The 25,863-nt window shown below is 43.3% G+C and overlaps 1 protein-coding gene across 1 annotated transcript; it reads left to right on the top strand.

Moving 5' to 3' along the window:
* Window positions 1-1,811: 1,811 nt before the first annotated feature.
* Window positions 1,812-17,847, top strand: ASB11 (ankyrin repeat and SOCS box containing 11; the record flags this gene model as incomplete). Its single annotated transcript, XM_082008010.1, has 7 exons — window positions 1,812-1,989; window positions 5,874-5,953; window positions 9,990-10,097; window positions 12,974-13,124; window positions 13,327-13,461; window positions 14,401-14,592; window positions 17,723-17,847. 7 exons carry the CDS (start codon window positions 1,812-1,814, stop codon window positions 17,845-17,847), a joined length of 969 nt encoding a protein of 322 aa, XP_081864136.1.
* Between the last annotated feature and the right edge of the window lie 8,016 nt (window positions 17,848-25,863).

A 25,863-nucleotide genomic window follows, 5' to 3' on the forward strand; every position in this document is an offset into this window, starting at 1 on the left:
TCAATGGATCTCCTCTGCAAGCAAAAGTCTGTTTTGTGGTATTTCTCTTAAAATATGCTGTTCCTTCTTCCTTACGTCCTATTAAGTGCCAGTTTCGTGGATCCTGCATGAGAAAGATTTCTCCATCACTTAGGCTGACCTTTTCTTTGTGATGGTCCTAATTTTTTCTGTTTGTTCTTTTTCTCGGCATCCTATATTCTGTTCTTTACACCTTTTGCTGTTCCTCTGCCTTCAGGATAAGTGTATTCATTATCTCATATTTATCTAGGGCTAACAGATCATCGTGTTTTTGGTCCACCGTTGTTTGCGGATTTCTCCTTTTTATTTCCCAGTTGAGCAAACCTTAACTGTTTTTCTCTAATTTCCTTAACTGAACTCTTCATGCCATGTAATCCGTGTCTTCAGCTTTGTTGTCCTGTGGCAAACAGTATTAAAGTGACTGAAAATAGGCAATTTTCCTCTTTTGGGTTCATAAGTGTTATAGTTTCTACAGGTATATTATATTACTATGGAAGGAAAGGTATATTTATGGCAGTTGTTAAGTTATTGGTTAAAATGTAATATCTTGGTTTAATTTAGAATTTTAAAAAATTCATTCACTTAAAAAATTAAAAAGTAGCTTGGGGTGGTTTTTTTTCAGTCTGTCCGCACATATTTTATATAAAATCCTGGTGCACCTGGGAGGGCAAAGTGCTGAAGACAGCAAGGTACTCAGCCAGCTACAAAACAAAATAAATTGCATCTAAAATGTCCAGGGAAATAATTTACTGTAAAATTTCCTTCTGCATATCCACCATCTCCTTGGGATCTCTAAGAGAGGAGAGTCATCCTGCTCTTTCCCTTGACAGGTATGTAAATTGAAGGGTAAGAGAACCTGGGCAAGGAAGGGATTCAAAGAAAGAAATAAATCTCCCTCCTGCTGTGCATATAGGAAAACAGAGATCAAGAAAAGCTTAAATGAACAGGAAATGGGGTGTTCTACATAGATTCAATTAATTACATGCAGAAAAAAATGTTCTGTTCTCTATGGAATCCATGTGCCCTCAGAGAGAAAAAAAGGGCAGTTAAAAAAAAGGTGGATCTTCTTCAGTTTCAGATATTACACCTTTGAATCAGTGATGAATAATGTAAAAATATTTCCATTCTTTCAGAACAGTAAGATGCTGTTTGCAGAGGATACTAATGGACACCATTCTTTATTCCTGAGGGATGGAAAACACCATTATGTTATTGTGTTTTGATTACACACTTTCAATGTATTTTTTCCCCTCACAGAATAACTTTGACTTCTTAGCCCTGGCTTTGAAAATACGTGGTTTTATTTCAGATTCTTTCACGATAATGCTTTTCTTTGATATGCTTGCCTTTGTTCTGTATCTGAGCACCAGCAAGGCCTGTTACCAAGACAGGAAAGGCAGAAAAGTATTCTTTTTGCAGTGTCTCTGAACAATTTCTGCAACTTTACTTATGTAGCCTTTGTAAATGGAACTGCTACATCAAAGAAGAAATATAGGGTGGATGTATAGGCTTTTGGGTGGTATGAAGAGCATCTATGTGAAAATGTATTCTAATTCATGTGCGTTTGGAAAGGATTTTCTGTTTGTTTCCTGTATGGCATGGGATGCTCAAACTATCTTATCCTTGGTATTGTTATTTAGTATCAAATAGCCCATACCAAATAAAACCAGAATGTATTTTTGGTAACTGAGGAACAGCAGGTTCTGGAGGGTTTAAAATAGATGACATACGATACCAAGAATAGCCTGGTGTAATTTAGCTGACCTGAGAAACTATTCAAAGAGCAAACCAAAATGGAGGGCAGTTCTATATTCCATGCTTTCACTAACATTTATTTTGCCATTTTTGCTTTGTTTTGCTTCAAGCTTTTAATTAAGATATCCTTGGCTCTGCTGACACATTTCTATATTGTTAAAGGCAACAGAAAAGAGGCTGCCAGGATAGCAGAAGAGATCTATGGAGTAGTCCCAGGTAAAGTAAAAATATGGACACTCTAACATTTAAGTGTATATTTGCTACAGTTTTGTAACTTGAGGATTTAAGTCATTGAGTTGCCATGAAATAAGGAGTCTGTTGCTAAATGCGTGGGTGAATGTTTTAACCTGAAGCGCCTTCCATTTCTGGGGTCTTTGCAGTGTCAGTATGTGTTGGCATGATTTAGGTGTGCAAAATATGAGACTCCAGCAATTATCCAACTAGAACAAGGACAACATTTGCTCAAGGCGCTATGGTAAATAAGAAGATTGTTCTCGGAACCGAGGCATTCTTTAGCAGGGGTTACAGATGCTTTTACTAAATAGCTAGCTTTACTGAGAGAGACTATTTAGGGAAATTTTTAGCATGCTGAAGGGAAATACTAGGAGAATATAACTAATGACTGTATGAATCCAAGCGAAGAACCCCTGTTTTGTTAAATCAGATGATAAAAACTAAAACAGCTAAAATTACTCTGAAAAATACAGCACGGAATATATCGTATTTAGTAGGCTATTTAGTAGGTAATTTATTTTTTGTGGTTTTTTTTCGAAGTGATTTTACTACTTCACATCACTGCCATAATAATGAGTAGACATGCATTTGCATGCCCAATAGTTCCACTAATTAAAATGACACAATACTTGAAATTTACTACTATGAGGACATATTTTCCTACTTGAAGATTCTTATCAGCACTGTGACATCACAGATTCTTATATGACTCATTTGTTGGCACTTGCTTCATTGTGAGTAGTGCTGCCATGAAGAACATGAGTAGAACATGGGTGGTGCGAGGTGGCCACCCAAAGCAGAGGGATTAAGATCTGGCCAAGAGAAATACTGCAGCAAAGCATTTCTTACAAAACATTTATATAGAGGCATGTCTCTCAGTGGGTTATGAATGTAATTGTTATTCTCTGGAACATAATGCCAATCATTTATTACTATCATTTTTTTCCAAAGCCTTCATGCAATTGTAGTCAAACACGTGGCAAACAGCAGTTTTTCCTTCGTGCAGGTTCATATCGAAGTGCCCTGAAGTTTAGCAGTTCGCAACATATTTTTAACTGCAAGTTGCCATTTGCAAAAAGCCATTAAGGATAATCTTTCGAAATGTAAGATCATGTGATGCTGTTGCTGGGGCACTATATTGGATTACAAGTGGAGCTTCACAGCCTTTTCTCTTTGCAGCGAAGTAGCGCAGCAGCACAGCTGCTTAATTTCTCTGTAGACATTTAAAAATTTAAATTTAAAAATTAAAAAAGTTTTTTTCTCTTTGCAGTGAAGTAGCGCAGCAGCACAGCTGCTTAATTTCTCTGTAGACATTTAAAAATTTAAATTTAAAAATTAAAAAAAACAGAGTTTTCAGGCATGTCACTCACAACTGTGAAGGGAAGATGTGCCCTGTATGGGAGCTATATTTGCCACACGTTTCAGGGAGGTAGGTTGCTGTGGCTGGCATGGAAGCATGCAGCAGCGTGTGTTTTCATGGTGAGGCGTGTGTGTGCACATGATATAACTATATGCATAAAAGGTTAAATAAGGCACTGTAGCTCTGTCATCTGAGTTACTTCTGAATCTTCCTGCTGTATAAGGGCCCTGGTTTTTGCCACTTGCAATGTCTTCTAGCTTTTTGAACTGAGCTTGCCTATTTCAGTCACCAGCATGATGAGGGATGTGGGGGTTTTCAGATGTTTTCAGGAAAATATTTCTTGGTCCCTACCTGGTTCTTGTTTCCATCGTTTTGCCTGGTGCATCCTACTTGGTCCTTAGGAGCCTGGTTGCATATTGTGCCAGCTGATCTTTCCATGCCAGCTTTTTGCCTTAGGAGCCCAGGAGCAGGTCCTTAAATAAATGGAAACAAAAGTTGTAACGGTAGTTAAAACCATAACCCCATGTATTTGCTGGATCGATGGGCAGAGGCCAACTGTATGAGGTTTAATAAGGCCAAGTGCAGGGTGCTGCACTTTGGCCACAACAACCCCATGCAACGCTACAGGCTTGGGGAGGAGTGGCTGGAGAGCAGCCCGGTGGAAAGGGACCTGGGGGGGCTGGTTGACAGCTGGCTGAACATGAGCCAGCAGTGTGCCCAGGTGGCCAAGAAGGCCAACAGCATCCTGGCCTGTATCAGGAATAGTGTGGCCAGCAGGAGTAAGGAAGTGATTGTGTCCCTGTACTCGGCACTGGTGAGGCCGCACCTTGAATCCTGTGTTCAGTTTTGGGCCCCTCACTACAAGAAGGATGTTGAGGTGCTGGAGCGTGTCCAGAGAAGGGCAATGAAGCTGGTGAGGGGTCTGGAGCACAAGTCTTATGAGGAGCGGCTGAGGGAACTGGGGTTGTTTAGTCTGGAGAAGAGGAGGCTGAGAGGAGACCTTATCGCTCTCTACAACTACCTGAAAGGGGGTTGTGGCGATGAGGGTGTTGGTCTCTTCTCCCAAGTAACTAGTGATAGGACGAGAGGAAATGGCCTCAAGTTGTGCCAGGGGAGGTTTAGATTGGATATTAGGAAAAATTTCTTCACTGAGAGGGTGGTCAGGCATTGGAACAGGCTGCCCAGGGAGGTGGTGGAGTCGCCATCTCTGGAAGTGTTCAAAAAACGTGTGGATGTGGCGCTTCAGGACATGGTTTAGGGGACATGGTGGTTCTGGATTAATGGTTGGACTTGATGATCTTAAAGGTCCTTTCCAACCTAGTGATTCTGTGATTCTGTGATATTGAAGTGCATCCTTGTTCTCAGGCAACAAAAGGACACTCCCTTGGCCAAGGCTGAAATCTCTGCTGTGTCCTTGGCCTGAAGTCCCCAGGGATGTGAATGTGCCTCTCATTGATTTCTGTCTGCCTCGGGTAACGCCTGAAATGGAGATAAATTGCTCTTTCCATTCTCTCTGGTGTGCGGTGTAGCTGAAAAAATTAAACAGGACAAGGGTTTCAAATACAGTGCTCATGGGGTTCCCGTACAACAGAGCATGAATGCAAATGCTGGTATCGCTTCTGTCCTCTGGCACTGTAAATGCAGCTGGCCTTTGGAGAAATACTTACTACACACCATGTTGTAGTATGGTGATAAATTTTAATATAGGACAAGTAAATTTGCTCTCCACTTGAATTGCAGGGATTTAACCTGTGCTGACTGACTATGCCTGTGGGTAGTAGCTAGGCTAAGGAATGCTTTTTTCTTGGCACATGAATAGGTTAAGATAAGAAAAAGGGTAAGCTGGTCTACATGAAGGAGTCTGCATAGTTCAGCAACTCAAAATGATTGAAGAAGAAAAGTAAAGCCTCAGGCAGAATTTATTTTTCCATGTCTTTTCTGAAACCTTCCAGTGAGGAGGAGGATGAAACCTGTTACCTGCTAGTCTGAGCTGGAGGATATTATTTATGAAATTGTCAGTTCAGTAAATAAAACTGCCAGGGACATGCCAGAATTCATGTGATTGACAAGTCATCCCCACATCTCCCTGCTATGAGTCTCTTAAGAAAAGTGCAAGAGAAGCTGGAACACGATTTGTAACAAAAGCTCCCTAGGAAAGACGGAGGCTGATACGGTTTTGGATAGGAGAATTACAGTTCTCTGAAGTCCCTGGGCAAGTCCCAGCAGCACTAAACCCGTGGTCTTTGCTGAAGCGTGTTTTTAGCTGTTTTTAAAAGTTCTGCCAACAAGCTTTTGTTTTGGTCCCTTAGCGAGTGGCCAGCTTTCTCAGGAGTGCTGAGCCCTCAGCTCCTCTCCTGAAATCAATTTATCCAACAGTTTCACTGCTGACCCCACATTGATTTCAGTCCTGATCTGCATTTACATGCGGCTGTTTTTTTCCCCCCATCCTCCCAAGATTTGCTTTTTTTGCTTACCTGAATTAACCTTTATGCATTCGCTGTTTCAGGAAGCTGGGCAGACCGATCCCCTCTTCATGATGCTGCCTTCCAAGGACGTCTCCTGTCTTTGAAAACCTTGATTGCACAGGTAAAAGGTTGGGAAGCAGCGTAGTTTCTGTTGAATTGCATCTGTGAGTAGGTGAGCTGGTAATAGACTGCAGCAGGGCGTTAAAAATTATTAAAAATATTAATACAAAATACAACTGTTGTATAGATAATATATTTGCATGCACGCCTTTGGGGCATGTATTAGTTTGCTTAGCTAGGGTGCTGGGGGCAAGCCCAGGACGAAGACTGTTACAGCTGTAGCTTGCTGCATAATATACAATGGTCCTTGGGCTCTTTTTCAATGATAAACCATGCAAACTGGGCTTGAGAATAGGGACAATATGTATATCAGCTATTTTAACAAATCGGTGGAACTCTGTCGAAGTATGTCTTGCTTTATAAAACAGCAAGCATGACCTTCTTAAAGAGAGAGGTGTCAGCCTGAAACCCTCAGCTCCAACTGAGACCAAGAATTCAGGCAAAAGAAAGATAGGAAGAAAGAATATACTAGAAAGGACAAGAAGCTGGATATGAAAGTGGGCTGCTGCAAAGGGACAGGTTATGGCCAACCACCTTCCTTACCACCTTTGCTTAAACTCCGTGCTTAAACTCAGTGCCCTCATCTGGCACAAATGAGAAACTGCTTCCCTCCTGCGGCCTAGTCAAGACAACTGCAGGGAAATTAATTCCCTGAGTGCAAGCTCTGTGACTTGGCCACCAGACTTTTTATATTCAAGGTAAATAATTTTTACCAGTGAAGCCACAGCTCTGTTGCCTTAAGAGGTAGGTACCCAAAATCAGCGTTAGTAGTCTGGTCGCACCCAACCCCTTTCGTTGGACTCACACGGGTCCGGATGCACTACTAACATCACACGACCTAACATCACACGACCTGCTCAGCCAGACAACTCCTGAACTCACACGGCTGCACTCAGAGGTACGGTCACGTTCAGGGACAACACACACATGGCTGAGTCAATCAATAGTGCGATTTATTGAAGCAACAGATGCACAAGTTCTTTGGATTGCCGGTGATAAATTCACTGTCTGCAAGCAAGTGCACTAAATTGATTACAGTCGGGTTACACATGTGTGGGGTGATGAAACAACTCTAGAGATTCCTAAAATTCCTGCAGATCCACTCGGGATAGCCGAGTGTTCGGATCTTACCCAAAGACGTCCCAATGAGGGGGAAGAGAGGGTCAGCTCGTCGGCGGATCCTAAAAGTCAGGAGTGATGGTGCTTTCCCTGACATCCAGCTCTTTTCACACTATTTTATAGTGTTTTACTTTGCAGGTGGAGCTTGAGTGACTCTAGTCATACGTACCTTTATCAGGATTGGTTCAAAATTGTCTCGCTTCGTGTTTAAAGGTACAGACTAGGAAAAATTCAGTGCACATGCTCATTGAGGGGTGGTCGCACCTTGGGAGGTGGGTAATTTTGAGAGGGGTGTGCGTTTTAGTATTATAATGATATTATAATAAGCAAAGTTCACTCCAAGTACAGCATTTCATCAAAGTTGACAGGTCACTGACCCAGGGCGTCACATGTGCAGCTTATTAATGTACACATTGTGTACCTTCAAATTCCCTTGTTCACAGAGCGTGACCGCGACATCTCCACTCTGCTCCACCCTCCATGCAATTTCTCTCAGAGTCAGCACACCAAGTTCCCCTGAGATTGCCAACATCTAGGGTTGCCTAGGGAATTGCCATGGTACAGACTCATTGTACACTAGCTACGTTCCACCCTATTTCAATGCTGTTCTTAGAGTGTAAATTTCCAAATTGCCCCTCAGCGATTACTCTACAAGCTCAGATGGACAACGTCCTCAAGGATTGGAGCTGCCTGTGTAAAAAACCTCTTCTCCAGACACCTATCGAGGCATGGCTGCAGCTAAAAGAGATTGCTGTTTACAGCCAGATTTCTCCCTCCCATTTGCTGATCCCGCTTTCCTTCACCCGCTGATATCAAATGATTTTTATGGAAAAGGAAGTGATGGAGGTTAGGGATAATAAGGGAGATGACTCATTCAGGGCTTTGCTGGTTTTCTGACCCTCTCTGTCTCCATTTATACTGACCTTATACCATATTATTAGTGAGAGCCACCCAGTGTTGTGGTTGTACACTGGTCATGGTTATACACCGGTCATGGTTATACACCGTAGAAGCACCTGGTGTTGTGGTTATACACCATTTAGTTAATCCACCCTTTCTCCTTCTCCCAAAGACATTTAATTTTAGAAGTGAATGATGAGGGTCCTTGCTGATGAAAAGGGATCAAGGCAGCAATGTCTGTAGAGAGTGAATTGGAGCTGATTCACCATGGCTTGATAAATGTAGGGACAAAGCTGTTCATGGAGCAGCATAATCATTGCTCGTTGCTTCTAATCTAGTTACACTATTAGCCTAAAATTAAATATAGAGCTATACTTTAGGGTATGTGTGGGACACTCAGAATTCTCTGCAGTAGGACCATGGTTTTCAAGAAAGCCAGAGAGGCTTTTGCACCCCAGGGAATGCCTGGATATAAGGGGACGATGGAGAGCTGGAGTTTTAAAAGAGCTTAGGAACTCACCAATGCCTGTTTCAGCACCGAAAGAAGTGTTTGATTTTTCAGATACATTGGGAAGAATTTATAAGCATCTGAAAACAAAGTTTAACATAAGCAAACATTTTTGAGATGGAAGAGATTGCTGTTTTGCCTAAGATATTGATACTTATTCTTTAACTTGCAATGACTGAGTGACTGAGTTTCATTTGTTAAATATATATATCTGAATAATAATTGAAAATAAGTCTCCTTATTAGGACTCTCTAGAAGACATTCCTCTTGAAGGAATATGCTGATCATTAAGTCCAAAACATCTATACAATTAGAAAATGGAATAATCTCAACATTTTTTCAAGGAGTTATCTATTCCCCTGGCACCAATGTAATGTATGGGAAATTTTTAGCAACAGCTTTTACATTAATAATACTTTCATGTAACTGAAAACCGATCATTTTTCTATCCTAGAATTTCTATCTTAAGGTGGTTACAGCGGTTGCTTTTAATGCTTGTTGCATGGAGACTGGTGACTTTTACCGTGTTACATTGCTCACAGATACTTATTTTTGCCCAGCGCAGTGGCTGCTGCATCCCAAAAAGTGCATTACTGCCATCTTGTGAGCTGCTGAGTTGATAGCACGGCAGGTAGCGACCAACTGTGTTAGAAAATATAAGACATCACGTGGAAAGCGGGTTGTGAGATCTTAATTACCAGGAGATTTAGCTGCATTCTGGGGAAAATACTTATGACAATTGCTTTCCCCATTGTGGATGTGTCTGGTTTCTGCTGGCACAGGAATAGATATAAGAACTGTTATTTAGGCTAATACTTGTAATGAGACATCCATAAAATCACATTTCTTCCTTTCTGGTGTAAAACATGTCCTGGCTGGTCAAATAAGAGGAACAGATTCATGGGTGGGATTTGTCTCATCTATTTTATGGGTCTACCAGCTACTTAGCACCTCTGAGTGACACACACTGGGCACCCCATATGCTCAGTGGAGGGGTTTTTAGGACACAATTCACCGGACCTACTAGAAACAGCTGCTTTAGCGTGGGACCAACCGTATCCCAGGGGTGCCTGTCTCTCCCCACTGACGGAGCTGAGGGCTCCAGCCGAGCTGACGATGCCTGTGCCAGAGGCGTCCCCGTTCGGGGAGGTGAATCCCACCAGCTGTACCTCCTGGTGCTGGACTTAGGAGGGAAGTTACCGCCACCATTATAAGCTAAAGAAACACGATGTCTTTCCTGCGATTGACCATGTGTTGTAGAGAGCTAGAAATAGGAGGCACAGCTTGTCTTTGCTTCCTCTTCAACCCCATCACCAGCTGCCATCTCTGAGGACGAGCACCGAGGCACTGAACAGCATCAGTCCAACCTGTGACCTTGCCTGGACACGGACCCAGCGGTGCCGCTCTCCCCTGCCACGGTCCGACCACCCTTTGCACCTGTGCTGGCCCTTGGGGAGCCGCGTGGTTCGGACAGGGCTTTCCCCTCACACCCCCCCGCCTCGCGTTGCAGGGTTTCGACGTGAACCTGGTGACGACGGACCGTGTGTCGGCTCTCCACGAGGCCTGCCTGGGCGGCCACGTCGCCTGCGCCAAGGCGCTGCTGGAGAACGGCGCTCAGGTGAGGCCCAGGGACGCCGGCGGGGACGCGGGCGCCCGGAGCACATCCCTGCACTGGCGGGGATGCCGGACGGGCTGCCGTGGGGCAGGGCCAGGCTGCGGATGGAGAGGAGCGTCTTGGGCAGAAATGGGGAAAAACAAAACGGTGCTTTGTTTCTGTGGGTGGTAGAGTTGCCCTCCTCCGGCGGTTGCTTGGGTGACACCATTATTCTCTTTTGCTTCCCCTCTGTAAGCGAAACGCAGTCGTGATTGATGGAAAAGGAATGAGAGGTGCTAGGTGAAAATAACCTTGAACAAAATGACTTATCCCTTTTTTCCCCCCATAACCATCACTGGAATTGCCTGAGATTCTTCTGTGGGGTGGTTTGGGAGTCTCATGTAAGTAAAAATAGATGTGCTTAAAGCAATGAAACATTTTATCTGCTAATAAAATAACATTTCCCGCAGCTGGGCCTCAGGTAGAATACATGTTAAAAATGAAGATACAGGAATGGATGAAATATATAAGAATATATTTAATTCAGCTGGGTTTTCAAGTACAATTTATATGGCGAGAAACTGAGCAACACAAAACCAGGCAATCAAGCTATCCTCTGAAGAGCAAAATGCATTTGTTTGCTTCCTAAACTGTATGCAAAATTTCAATCCCTTAGAAAGATGAAAGGAAAACCCCTTTGTGCTCAGTTTTACTTGATTTTGATATATTAATGGCACTGACTTTTTATAACTCAGAGAATCACCTCTGAACTGTTGTTTTCCTAAGAAATCAGCCTATTCCTGGTATAATATATAGCTCTGGTGTTTTTTGGTCTTGGCTTTTCTCCTGCTCTCCGTTCATAAATAAATTCAACAGTTAGTTGTCTAAATTCTGGGAGAAATTGTGCCATCCTACTGCTCTTCTTTATTGCTCTGCTCTTCTTTATTTCCTTTTTTTTACCAAAACATTTACTCCATGACATCTGTCTTACCATTCTTTCCTCTTTTACCAGTTAAACTAATGCCCAGTAGAGAGGGAAACCAAAGAAGTCATTTTTCTGCTTCAATGATCTCCTTGCCTACCCTCGGTTACCAGCTTGCCTGAATCTCTGGCCCTGTGTGAAACGATGCTGATAGACCCGCAGTGCCTCCAGCAGCTCCAGCCACATCTGCCCGATGAGACTGGGGAGGAGGTGGGGGAAGTGCTGGGCTGCAGGGCTGCAGCATGTAATCTGTCTGAAATACAGATATCCCCAAAGTATATATATATATTTCTTTTTTTCTTTTTTTTTTTTTTTAAATTATATTTTTCTGTTTTATAAGCTGTGCAGGATGGGTATAGTTTAGTTCAGCTATTAGCAGAAGGGGAAGAAGATCGAGGAAGAGGACAGGATCTGTAGTGATGATGCTGTTGAAACAGAGTCTTGGTCAGAGCCCTGCAATTTCAGGAAGAGCAAGCTGCATTTTGAGCTCCAAAATCTGAGCAGAAAGATGTCCCCCATGCATTGGTACCTGATATCTCTCCATATCACACCAGCTTGCCCACCTCTCATGATTATTTTCCAGCCAGGTCTGTTCCCCCAGTGGTTTTCCATGAAGGTGAGAAAGCAGAAGAGGCACCAGGGAGCAGGAGATGCCTCCTCCAGCGTGCCTGCCTCATCTGCAGGTGCAGCTTCACATAGAGGAGCATGGCCTCGCAGTGGTTGGAGCTTGCTGAAGATGGCAAGGACTGAAACACTGGAAATGGCAAGGACTGGCTTGTAATTGTGGGAAAAGCGCCTTGTGAGAAAAGGATTTAGCTCATATGGCATCAGAAACAAGTCAGTAGTTGAACAAGGACAAATGACGTCTAGGAAACTATCAACTGCAGATGATCTGCTGCTGACTTACCCACAATAAATCAATAGGTTCTTAAACATCACTGCCTTTCTCCGCTTTAAAGACGAAATACCTTGTTACTTAAATTGTGTGGGCTAAGGTATTTCTACCCTGGTGCTCCAACCCTTTGGCGATGCAGCTCCTGTGTTTGCACTGGTAGCAAAGTCCTCTGACTTCCCCGGTGGCCCAGGACTCCTCCAGCCCTTCCTTTCTCGTCTCCTTCCTCTCCTCCCTGATTTGGAAACCGCAGAAATTGCCACGTGCTTGCATAATCCATTGGTCTTCTCCAGTGTGCCACAGAATTAAAGACATGCAGATTTGCTGCATAAATTGCCTCCAAGGGCTTGCTGTGTAGTTAAACACGGCACCTATGGCACTGTGCACAACACACGGCGGGGACTGTGGTGTCCCAGTGGAGAATGACAGATGGTGGTTTTTGCCAGGTCTCTACATCTGAGGTGAAGGAGGGACAATCTTTCTCTCTTACATATACACACAATGCATATGGACACAAAACCTCTCAAACTCCTTTTCTGTTCAGGATTAGGAATATGTTTCTGACAAAATTTCTTTGCTGGAAATGTGTTTTCAGGTGAAAGTATTAAACATGAAGTAAATGTTTTCATTTAAAAACCAAAATCATTTTTGTCTGAGAGTATTCTGGCTTTGGGTTGGTGCAAATTACACAGTCATAAAGATACTCAAGTTCTCCACATAAAAAAAAAAAAATCTGCATTTTCTGAGAGACTCTAGGAGGAGCATTCATCGTGGGCAGTGTTGATGCCTTATGGCACTAGCCATCCGGGAAAGAGGGCAGAACTCAGAGGAGAATGTTATATTCTGTCATATATATTATGTCATGTTGTGCCATGACATAGAACTCTGAAAGTTGTTAACAAAATCAATTCTGATATTAAACAAGGCAAGCGCCTTTTTCTGGTGCGTTTCTGGTGTGCACATGAGGCACACTGCAAGGGCATTCCTCTTAGATTGGATTATCCTGAGCGTGTCCTGCTGTTTCAGGTCAACGCAGCCACCATCGATGGGATCACTCCTCTGTTTAACGCCTGCTGCAGTGGCAGTGTGGCCTGTGTCAACATGCTGCTCGAATTCGGAGCCAAGCCGCAGCTCAGGAACCACCTTGCTTCACCCATTCACGAAGCAGTCAAGAGAGGTAATGTTCGGGCAGTGAGTGAAGCTAAATGAGGAATACATTTTCTATTGACCTTACAATAGTTTTTTCCCAAAAAACTTGTCCGTACTGGTACGGGTAAATAATAGGCTTGGCTTATTCGCAGCTTTTGTGCTCCACCGGTTGTACCTGGGTGTATTCTGCTCTTGTGGCACTTAAGTGATGTCTCTTCTTCACCTCACAGGCCACAGGGAGTGCATGGAGATCCTTCTGGCTCACGAGGTTGACATTGACCAAGAAGACTTGCAGTATGGGACCCTGCTCTATGTGGCTTGCACATACCAGAGGACAGACTGCGTCAAGAAGCTTTTGGAGCTAGGTATATCTGGAAAAGGGGCTGGGGGAGAGCTGTGGTAGTGTGAGCCAGCACTGCTGGTTTGTCTGGGCTTCCTTCCCCCTGCAAACACCATAGGTTATTTCCACAAGAGGTGTCTGGGCATCCGGAGTCTGAGAAACTCATTTGAGGAGATTAAAAATTTCACCTGCATTCATGAAGAATTTATGATCTCCTCAGTAAAAAAAGCCCTAATTACAGAGACAGCCCTGAGACTGTCTGAATGTGAAAATAAAATACTTTTTGTTTTGTAGAATGATAACAGGAAGCACAGTCAATGCTGTCTAATATTAGTGACCAAAATAAAATCCCGATTTTGATAAACTGCCATGCTAAGCATTAACTTCATCTGCTTCTCAGTGGCTGATAAAGACAGCAGTAAAGCTGCTTGAAAGAATAATCACTGCAGGTCCAGGCACCGCCTGTGAGCTAGCATAAACTTTTGCTGTCACTGTACATTAGCTGACTTACACCTGCTAGAAGTGTGGCCCTGCTGTGCCTGGCAAGCCCAGGGCAAGCATTTTGCTTGCTGTGCTCTTGGAGCTATTACACTGAGATACCTAAATGGTCTTTTTCCCCCTGGTAAGTAAATTAACATAATATATGTTATGTATATAAATATATTTTATGTTATTAACAAATTTACAGAGCATATAGTAGGCTTTGAACATCTCTTGGACTAAAGGTCAAGCTGCTCAGTTCTGTCCATCGCAGACAGGGTTTGGTGGCTCAGAGGACGTTTATACAGCTGGTCTTTGACCAGCTGAGTTTTGCACTGCTGCTATTGAGAGAAATGAGGGAGACCTGTGTGCCATCCCTCCCCTTCATCTATTGAGGCTGCTGGTGGAAACCAGCCTGCGTGACGTGGGTTCGCACAGTTCCTGCCAACTCCCAGATCTAACCGTGCACTCTTGTTTGCACAAGGAGCCAACGTTAACATGGGGAAGCGGTTAGACACCCCCCTCCACGCAGCAGCAAGGAAATCCAGTGCGGAGGTAGTCATCTTGCTGACAGACTATGGTGCTAACCTGAAATGCAGAAATGCTGAACTCAAATGTGCCCTGGATCTTGCCGTACCCAACAGCAAAGTGGAGCAGGCGCTTCTGCTGCGGGAAGGTAGTTTTCTTGCTTCTTCTCTTTTTAAAGTAGAACAGTATTTATTTCCTTTATCTAAGTACTTTTTCTTAACTGCTTTTAAAAGTAATGCTCTATATGACTTCTCTTAGCTTCTCTACCGATTTCAAGCCTGCAACACATGATACAAATGAATAAGAGATCTCTTTTTTTTGCTAGATCTGCCACCAAGTGTTAGGGGTCTAGTAGGTAAATTGGTCAGTTGTTAGATGTCCTGTGCTTTTATTTCCCATCTACTGAAAGAAAATTATACTTATTTACCTACTTATTTATACTTATACTTATTTATCTGGACTCTAAAGACTAAGGATTAAAAACTGCCATGAGAGTTTATTAATTGATAGTATTTTAGTACCACCATCTTGTGTTCAAGCTCGCACCGTGGCTCAATGTCCTGCTTCCTGCAGAAAAAGTGGCATGAGTGTGTGTGCCCTCGGTCACCAGGAGAGCGCAGAGCTATTTGCCAGGTGGCTATTCAGCTTCACAGCACGCAGCTCTTCCGAGCGGTTCGTGGGGCTGCAACCCCAGCGCAAACCAGCAGTGCCCTTTGCAGTTTACTTTCCGCCTCTCTATGATATTTCAGATTATCTTTCCAGTCTACTGGAAGAAACTTCTGAGCAGAGATGAACCTAGATCCTCTCGTGCCATTTCCACCTGCACCACATGCAGCCAGAACTTGGTGGATCCAATAACAATAGACCTGCAGAGCGGATGTGCTGGATTAAATTCCCCCTCTCCTCTAACCTCCGTGTTTCCCAGCTCACTAGTGCCCTGTTAGTTGATCTATGACCCTGGGGCTTTGCTTGCACAGGGGGCGAGTGCTGCTCCTCCACGCCAGCAGCCTGCCCGTCTTCCCGAGCCTGCTCGCTCCCCGCCCAGCAGCAAAGCACAATGTGCACGGAGAGCCCTCTTCCAGCTGCAAAATAGCTCTTGGAGGGTAAATTAATATTGTCAATGTTGTGCATAGGCTTTGTGCCAGCCCTCCACGCACAGGTGGGTTTTATAGAGGAAATGAAACATTGCCTTAATATCCTCCTGTCCTGCTCCCTTTCTGCATGGCTTTTCATGCAGAGCTTTAATTTGTCGTGTCTAAAACCTTCTGGGAGGACTTTTGCTTGAATGCTTCTCACCTCTTGTGACTTCTGGCCCCGTACCTGAGATGTTCAGCAATGTCAGGCTGCGTGAGCAAAGGCAGTGCTTGCAGCTGTCCTGCTCCAGTTGCCCTGTGTGATAGAGAGTTTGTGTGGATAAAGAAATATTCCAATATTAATAATTTTCTCTTTCTGAACCTTCTTTTTGATTTCCACTTTCAACTCGCCGTCCTCTCCTCCCTTACAGTCAGTGGGACTATAGCGCACTTCAGCTCCTGCTGGCTCTTCACTTTTCAGAAATTAAGTTTCCTCAGTTTCCTCACCTTTCCCTTTGGCCCTGCTTTCACATACTTTGCTGTATCTAGCATCTACATCTGCCCTTTTCACCTACTACTTCTGTGTTTTCTGAGGTCCTTCTGTTTGAAATAAGCACCGCAGGGACCTGTCTTGACAAGTTTTCTTTATACTCCTTGACTTTCCTGCTGCAGTTACTTAGATGGCTCCCTTTAACTGCTCCTCTTCCTAGCTATTAAGTGATGTGAAATATAAAATGTTTCTGTTTTTCTAACTGCTTTGAGAGATGGTAGCTTCTTTTTCACTTCCAGCGACAGCAGTGCAAGTGCTCTTTTCTATATATCCCATATTTTTCTATATATCCCATATTTTTCTATTAATTTATTCTCAGAGGACCATCAGCCTGTTTAGGCTCCTAAATTTTCCTGTAGTAAAAGCACAGATTATGAAGCTTACCTAGAAGATACAAGGACAGGCTTTTAAGCACACATCTCTACTCATTGCTTGCCAAACACTGCTGTGATCGCTACTCTTTGGCCAGAAACCGGAGAGACAAGGCTCAGCCAAGGCTCGGAAGCTGAGCACCTCGGAGCCGGCGTAAAGGTTCAACCTGGAGCAGCTCCAGCAGGAGGAAAGCGCAGAGGTGGCAGGGACGTGTTCACTAGCAAGTTGCATTTGCACGTGCAAGCATGCAATTGCAGAAGCAACAGAGATTCTTTTCCAGTGGGTTTGTGCCCGGTGTGCCTCTCACCTGACCCACGGCAGGGTGGGCTGGCAGCACCTACCTGGTCACCCCATGGGGAAGACATTGGGGCAGCACTGCAGTGTGCAGTGACATGCAAAACACTGCCCAAGCCGGCTTCACCATCATCCTGATGAGTGCTCTGGCAGCTTTCCTACCAGTGGACTCTCCGACCTTTAGCAAGGGTTTTTAACATGCATCAACTTTTCCCCCAAGGCAAGGGAAGGGCAAAAAGGCCTCTCTTTTTTTTTTTATTATTCTTTTTTTGTTTGTTTCTTTTTAAATTATTTTTACCCATGGTGCCTTTTTACATGAAACTTTTGTAGACTTTCCATATTCCTGATGTTTTCCTTTCTGTCAAACTTAATTAAAATTGGATGACACGTTAAGAAATTATTTTGAGGAGCCCTGGTAGACTGACTGACATACATAAATATTCAGAGCCAGTGTGGTCATGTAAAAAGGGTAAGTTGCAGTTATGACTTGTGCAGGTAGCTGCTGAGACACCAGTGGTTGGAACACTGGTACAGAAGCACGTTCTGTATATATGAACAACCAACTGTATTTGCCATATCCACCCTGTTATGGCTGGTCTACACTGAGCACCTCTGCAGCTCCCTGTACTCCCTCCTGTCTTCATCCTCACAACACTGCTGGGAGTTGTCTTACATCCTGAGCAAGGGCTATGCATACCAGTGCGCTCTCTCTAGTGTATGGTATTTTAAGTATTTGCTCAAGAAAAGATGCAGAAAAGCCTAGCCATGCATGCAGAAAAAGGTTTTTAGTGCTCATAGTTTTCAAATCACTGGACCAACTTTGACAACATAAATTAAATATGAACAATAATGTATTTACCTCTCCCTGACTTTGGCAAGTCTTGTGTAGTGCTTGACCTGATTTGCAAATCTTGCTGGTGTTTGTTGCTTGCTGACTTATACTGGTGGTGGGGTTGGGGGTGCTTGTTCTTGCCTTTTTTTTTCTCCAGGTCCTGCCAGCCTTGCCCAGCTGTGCCGGCTGTGTATCAGAAAGCATCTGGGTCGGTCGTGCCTGTATGCAGTCCACAAGCTGCACCTGCCTGAGCCACTTGAGAACTTTCTCCTTTATCGATAAGTCTGTGACTATCTTTACACTGGAAAAGGAAGAGGAACAAATGGTTGTTTACTCCAGAATTATTATACCAAATAAAAAAATCAAAGACATCATTTACTGTCTACTGTGGATACCATACATTAGCTGCTGAGTGACAGTCCAAATTGAAAACACCTTTTCACAGACAGCGAATGATATTATGGATGCAGTTCCCTCACGGTCTATTGCCACATCCACTTACTCCAGCCTGAGAAGTTGCAGTACATGAACAGCTCACTTGACATATGTTTGTAGATGCACAAGCACACATCCACCCACCCACAGACACACACAGAGATTTCCCCTGCATTTAGTGTTATATTTATTCCTGTAGTATCTATGCAGCTTCTTCATCTTGTGTATCCAATCTCACCATCAAAATGAAGGTGGTGGCTGTTATTCTTCCACTACTGTGAGAATGAAAGCCTTTAGTGCCCGGCATCAGCCATATATAATATATTGCACATCTTTTGTCAGCTTTGACTTCACATCCTGCCATCTCTTTCCTGTAGTCTAGAGGAGCCGTAGCAACTTCCAGCAGGCTCTGGCTGTCCAGCCACTGTACGTCCCCTCGCCCAGCTGCCCCCAACGCTAACACATCTTGTCATCTGAAGTGCAAGTGATGTTACCAAAGCAGGTGTGGGCGTTTGGAGTAAGCCCACAAAAATGTGTGAAAGTCTTAAGAAAACCTTCATCTCTTCTAAAAAATAAAAATCCCTCCTAAGCTACATCACCTGAGGTCTGTCTGTGTTCATTACATGAATAATTTTTTTTAGCTTAATTCCAGGACAGAACTGCAAATATTTTCATAGAGTCAGTAGGTCAGCTTTCAATGTCTGTCCTTTGCAAGATTTAAAGAAAAACAAAAGAATGAGTTGCTGCTCTTCTTTTGGGTTTTGTGTGCTTTGATGTTTCTCAAGATAAGTCCTTGGACTGTAGAGCAGGAGAGAAGCAGGACCCACAATGATGATTGTGCATCACCCAAATGTCCTTCTTGTTAGATATTGCTCACCAGGAGGAGAAGTTTGCAGGCTTGTCTGCTCCCTTTTCCCCTACTCCAGGGGCTTTCAGTACCTCCCTGGGGGAAGGGATTTTTAGAGTGTTATGACTTTGCCCATTGTTGTATTAGTTCAAATATCATCAGGGTTAGTAGCTTGGACACAGCAGAGCTAAAAATGTGCACTTTTCTGAGTTGAGAAATGTAGGATCCAGCGTGAATGCCTGTGTGAAATGCCTGTGTGGCTCTGTCAAGGTTTCTTTATTTTTCCCATGGAGGTTGTTCTGAGGGCAGAAATGTTTCTCCCCTTGTTTTGGTAGATATGGAAAACTACCGAGACCCGAGTTTTGGTAAACTTCTGCCATTAGACGGGCCATGGTGTTTCACTGGTTGTAGTAAAATGGGAAGCAGAGGTAAAAGGAGAGTCTGTCTCCCCTTAGCTCAACTTCACAGGTCCAGGAGGCTGATGACACATTTTTAGCTATGAGCCGTAGTGGTTTCATTATGGGCTATGCATGCTGGTACCAATTTTCCCTGCCCATACATCTTAAGTCAGGGGGAATTGGCCTGCTGGACCCTGAATACAGGACTTGGTTCCAGCAGCCTTTGAGCTCCTGTCCCTGCTCCAGCAGCAGCAGCCTCTCTGGTTGGATGCTAATCCCTCTCTGGGATGTAGGTCTAACGTTTCATGTGTCTTCTTACAATTAATTCAGCACAAGTAAGATAAATTGTGCTCCCAGCAGTTCATGAGACTGAACCTGCAATATTACAGCAAAAAATGAATGTAGTTTTCGGCTTGTGTTTGCACATATTGAGTGCTATCTGACAGCAAGAATTACTGCCCATGAAGTTGTCAGTGACATGAATGACCTTGCATAGTACAGTATATCATGAATCTCAGAGGTTTGAACTCTAAATTCTCAAGAGCCTCTGAAAATCAAATACTATCAAGAAAGAAAAGTCTATATTAATCTGATGTCAGCAGATCTCTCTCTCAGTCTTATCTTTACTGCCAGCTCACCTGCTCTGTTTATAAGGTGGCAGTCAGAATGCCATCCGCTACCTAAATAGAGAGGCAGAGCCTCAGCTGTGTGGGTTGTCAGACTTGCATTTCAGCCAAGGAACTAAGGAAATTTATGGGATCTGTTTCAGAATGTGTAATACTGAACTGGTTTCCTACTGCGATCATCAATGAAAGCAGTATTTTACTGGCATAGGGTTTTAAATTGAAAAAATGTATCTCCATTAAGGAAATGCAAAGTCTATTCAGCCTCTCAGAAAGGTTTATGTTAAGGAGCAGCAGGAGCTTCCCTATATTTATTGCTGATATTAGCTTCCTATCAAAAAATCACCTCACCTTTACTTCCTCATGGAGACATCATTCTTCCTGAAATTCTTTATATCAGAGAGTCTGGGGGGAGCAGAGCCCTAATAAATCAGAAGAGAAGCTCAGCAGTCCTGATGTTAAGAAACTCCATTCGAACCTTTACCTAGACTCTTGCTCTTACCTCAAAAGATTAAGTTACCCATTTAATTCTCATTGAATGTACTTTGTGTTGTAACAATGCACGGAAATATTACTGAGGAAATAGCTGGAGGATGTATTTCATTTTTTTGCAAATATGCCATCTCTTGTGAGGATAGGGAAAGACTGGACAATTTTCTAGGAGACTAATGAATCTTGTTGGTCAGAATAAGTTTGAAAAACATCTGTTAGGTGTGGATACAGCTGCTTTTCCCCAGGCAGGAGAAGGGCTAACTAACCTCACAAGGTCTCTTTCCTTCAAAACAGGTGGTATCTTCTCTGTCATTCTATGATCATTGACAGAAACCAGTTATTTGGGTAAAATATGGTTTTCTTGGGAACACAGGCATTTTTCTGTGGTGCAATGTCCACTGCTATACCACATCCCTATGACTTTAGCTCCACCAACTGCCAGTACTATCTGCTTCAGTGAAAAGTGCTGCATACCTTAACAGGAATGATTAGACAATATGCTGTTGGAGAATTTTTTCCAAATCACAAACACCTACTGAGTCTGAGTACAGACACTGACTTGCAATGTAAAACACGAGCTTGGGCTATGGATGCTTGCAAGCCATAAAGTCCCTGGTCCTGAGTGTATTTTGCAGGAGTGGCTTTAAATAGGTTACTGATGTGCAATATAAACCCAGAAGACTTCCTTTTATTGTTCTCAATCTGTTGGGCTACTTTTCAGTTTTCTTATCCATCTGTGATGAGACTTCTAGTGTGGACTCAGAAATGCCAGTGATGAGGACCTCACAGATCTCAACCTAATCAGACGTTGACTTCAAGCCCTCATTCATTACTGTGTGTATGTCTATCATTGCTTGTGATCCAAAGCAAAACAAAATTAAATGGGCTTTGTATCATCCCTGTCTTTATTTTTAAAATAAGCAGCCTTCATATCTGTGTTCTTTCTACCAGTTGATGCATTCCCATGTTTTCAAACATCTTTGCAATCCTTTTTATTTTTCCCACTGTATCTTTTCTCACACCAATAAGCTCTTGTTCATAAGCATGTCTTTCTTGATCAGCTTCTCCTGGATTCACATATTTCTCCTCTGTCACTAAGATAATATTTTTTAGTTTCCTCCTTGAGAAGTCTAACCCTTCAACAGTAGACATCTTAGCCAAGGTCAACCTGTGTCCTTGTCTGTGTTATTTCTCTTGCTCACCAGGCTGCTGCATTGGGGTCCCCGCCCCCAACCTGCACATCTCAGCCCTCCCCAGCCCTGGGGAAGGGCACTGGCGTTCAGAAAGCCATCACCCCCATGGTACGTGTCCTGTTCACAGGCTCTTCAGGTGGTGTGTTCTTGCAGGAGCAGGACTGTACTGGCCACTATGTTCATGCAGAGCTGGAGCAAGTCATTTTTCCATGCCCAGTCCTGTCTGGGCTAACTGCAGGCGTAGCCCCTTACTTGCTGGCTGCACATAACTGGTTTTCTCCATGCCTGATCGCAGCAGGAGGCATGCTGCTGTTGTTCACAGTTTGCACGAATTTTTAAAGATAGTTGTGGCGATGCTCTTGCTCCCCCGTTGTTGCTATCTCAGTTCCCTGGCCCAAAACGTGTCTCCACAGGGTTCCTTGTAGCTTGAAAGCACTTTCTCCCACAGTGTTATCTGCAAGCAGTCTGGATAATGGGTCACCCCTTCAGGGACATGCGTTAGTGAAAACAGACCAACACATCTTGAAAGGGTTTAATGAACAATGTTTCTATCGGTAGGTAGAAAAAGAAAAGTTGCATTCTAATTTGGCCCCTAAAAAAATTTCAGTTTTGATCTCCTGACCAACCTATTGGGTTCAAGGTGACCTCTGTCTCCTACAGCACAGCTCTGCTGTTGGCATTTGACAACCTTCCATCCTCTCTAGACTCAGTTTTTCATAGTAGATGTGCCAGTCCCTGATTTTCTGTCTGTCTGAATCTCCCATTCACAAGGTGAATTTAAAAAGGGGGGGAAACACTAAGCTGCTGAAACTTTTGGCCAATACTTAGGCACTGAAATTCCCCACGTCTGCCTTGAGATGCCAACATCCCACCTTCCTGGCAGATGCAGGCACAGAGGGAGGCTGTCCGTCCATCTGTCCACCTGGGTGGTCCCTTTTCTTGTGACAAGACATGCCTGTGCCACTTTGGATGGAGGGACCGGGGGCTTATCTCCTCCCAACTCTGTCTTCTCTCAGGAACTAATACCAATACTAATAAAGGAAACACATTCACTGACTCTTAGCTGAAAAATCTGGCTTACCTATATGCTGGGCTGACAGTTCATGATGCCTTTGTGTATTTTTTTCAGAAATTAACTTTTTTCACATGCCAATTGCTCCTCACTGTGATTTTTTTTTAATGTTCTGCAAGACATGTATAATATGTTAATGTCAAATACAGATTATTCCACACAGACCTTCTGGCTAATTTGATTTCAATTTCTCAAAAATTCCTTTATCCTTAAGTTTTGTACTGTTTGTAGAAACTTATGATGCACATTGCAAACAAACGGCAAACTATGTCAAGTTTGGAATTGAAAAATCTTCAATAAAAGGTACTAGCAATCATGGAAGAAAGCATAATTTGCATATTCAGTTGAGAATAACATCTGGAAGGGGGGAGAGAGATGAATCAGCAGAGCATGACGTTCTAGCATTTTGTTTAACGTCAGCCAAAACAACACATTAGTCATCAAACCATGGCAACTAATATATATACTTACTAGCAATGGACAATGTTTCACGTGTGAAAGATTTTGAACTTATTTTTCAGTGAATTATACTTATATATCCAGAACTTTCATTCACAGTGATTAGAACAAAACTATTGCAAATGCCCAAACCCAGCACATAGTCAATATAGCATTTTTTGTCATTATGCACCTGGTCTGTGGTATTATCTTGGGTTACCAGAATCACAAGCACTAACTTGGCTCACTTTCATTCAGGTGCAAAACTGAAATCTGAGAAATACAATTATGTTCCCACTATGTAAAAAGAATAAAGTGATTTTGGTATTTATGTAATGAGGTATTTAATGCTTTTAGCTACAAGATGTACCAGACCCTGTGGTGGCTAGGAACAGGGGAAAAAATGAGACTCTCAAACCAGTCTGTGGAGAAGGGAGGGTTTGGGTTTAAACCCAAGTTTTCTTGAAACAACCTGATGGACTAATATACAGGGCTTTCTAGTTTTGGCTTTTCCCCCAGAAGTAGATATTTCATGGAAAAGATCTGAAGACAGTGAGAGAAGAAATATTCTGCCCTTTCATAGCTTTTCGGGCCCAGAGGCTGCGACTATTTCATCTGATCTCCTCCCTCACGCAAGCCACAGGACCTCACCCAGTAACTGCACTAACCAGGACCATGCTTTGGGCTACAGCGTGTTTTACAAAATACGGAGGTCAAGCAGGCTCCCCTGCGCAGCCGCCCCCCCCAGGAGCCGCTCTGCTGCTGTTACAGCCCCAGCCCCAAGGAGGTGGTGCGATGAGGGTTGTCTTCTCCTTTGCATACACCTGTCCTTGCCCAGAGCCAGGAGCTGCTGCCACCGCCAGTGAGACAGTGTGCCGTGCCGGAGAGTGGTGCCTGCCCAAAGCCTGCTGAGTTACTGCCTGCCATTCTGGTAACCCAAACCTGTAGAAAATAAGATGAAAAATAAGGTCAACAATGACAAAAAAATTCCCTATTGACTATGTGCTGGGAGTTTTTGGCATTTGGTAGGTGAGTTTTGCAGCATCCTGCCATATTTTTAGCTCTATGTTACCAGGGGCTTGCTAGCAGTATTTATTTGTGGTGGATGGTTCTTTTTCTGCCAGGTCTACCTGCTGGCTGTAGAGGTTAACATGCTGTAACAGTGTAGAAATTAGATAGGATGGGAAGGGAGGGAGACCTAGAGATTTCCAGAGGAAACTTGTGTTAAATTTTATTTTCTGTTCTGGGTATTTGTGAGTAAAATCTGCTTTTTTCTCTTAGGAAGAGAAGAATTAAAGACTCCATAGGCCTTATGACTTATATGGTGCCCATGTTGTGCTCCACCAACTTCACAAACATTATTTGGAGAAGGGAGATGTATGAGCTTACTGAATCCCAGAGAAAGTTAGTTTAGAGCTAGGATGTTAAAAATCTTAGTTCCTTGCACTTTTCTGACACTGCATCCTGAATAAATACCTATTTTATTCTCATCAGAATGAACAAATGGTTATAGATAGAGACAATGGCCCTGTGTTTCTTTGAAGACTGGTGTAGCAATCCCCATGAGGGTGATAGGGTTTATTAACAGTAGAAAAAAGGCCTACTTTTTTCACATTTTATGCATTAACAAAAGAAAGTATAGCGACCAGTTATGACAACTAGGAGAGAAATATTAAATGAAGTCTATGAATAGTAGTGTAACACTGGCTGAGGACAGGGAAGGTGATGGGGGCATGGAACATGCAATGACGAAACAGTTCAGCAATTTACTGCATTTTCAAATATTAAATCAGGTTATAGCTATCCCCAAATATGTTCCAAAGCATACATCCACTTTACAGATGGACCTTCGTGAATTGCTAACTGCTTAAAGATCATCCTCAAACTCTGCATAAACAGAGTCACTACTGTTCCCTTTCATGCTGTCTCCATCACAATGTAAGATGAAATATCTTTAAGGACACTGGCCCAGAGGAGAACCCTTTGCTTATTATTTGTATCTTATCATCCTGCAGAGAGGTGCTTGCTTTTAGCAGTTTCAGAAGGTGAGTTTCTGCTGCCTGTAGCCTGAGATGTCTAGAAAGATACTTTGCCTTTGTCCCAGGAGCTTTGTGCCTTTCATCACTGACTACCTGGCAAAGACCACTCATCCCAAAAAATCCAGAATGGCTCCTAATTAATGAGTGAGATAATTTTGTTTTGCTACTTGTGCTTTCAGTGTCACTACAGATTTACAGCAAGGCATATATATGAAACATGGCATCCTGAATAACTACTGTGACTGAGGAGCAGATTTTTTGGGTTGGAGTTTTCCAAGACTTCAGTGAAAACTTTCCTCTCAAACGATGCCAACAAGTAACACCAGCTTGTTTCCACAAGCAGGTTCCCACAGGCTGCTGGTGTAGATAGGGCAAGATATTTCACCCTGAACCTGACACTGCTTTTTTACCAGAAGTGCTTTCTGGTTCTGCCCCTGAAGCACTCCCTTCCCACCCAGTGCTGGCAGCCACTGTAGCAAGGCACCACAGCTGCTCTGCCAGGTGTTTTGGGGGACAGCAACTCATTTGACATTTACAAAAATCTTTGAGCTGAAATGACTCATGCTGTGCAGAAGAGTTCCCCGTCTGCTACTCTCCCATTGTAAATGGGTAAGAAATACCTAGGCTTTTCACGCTTGCAGCAGCTTGGGAAGAAATATGCTTTTGCCACTGACCATGAAATCACCTGTTAGTGGTTTGTTTTTTTTTTTTTTCTGGATGTGTCTTAGTAACTACTAAAAAGGCTCATTCTTGGGACATTT

Source organism: Phaethon aethereus, assembly GCF_964289735.1.
Source record: "Phaethon aethereus genome assembly, chromosome: 1".
Lineage (NCBI taxonomy): Eukaryota > Metazoa > Chordata > Aves > Phaethontiformes > Phaethontidae > Phaethon > Phaethon aethereus.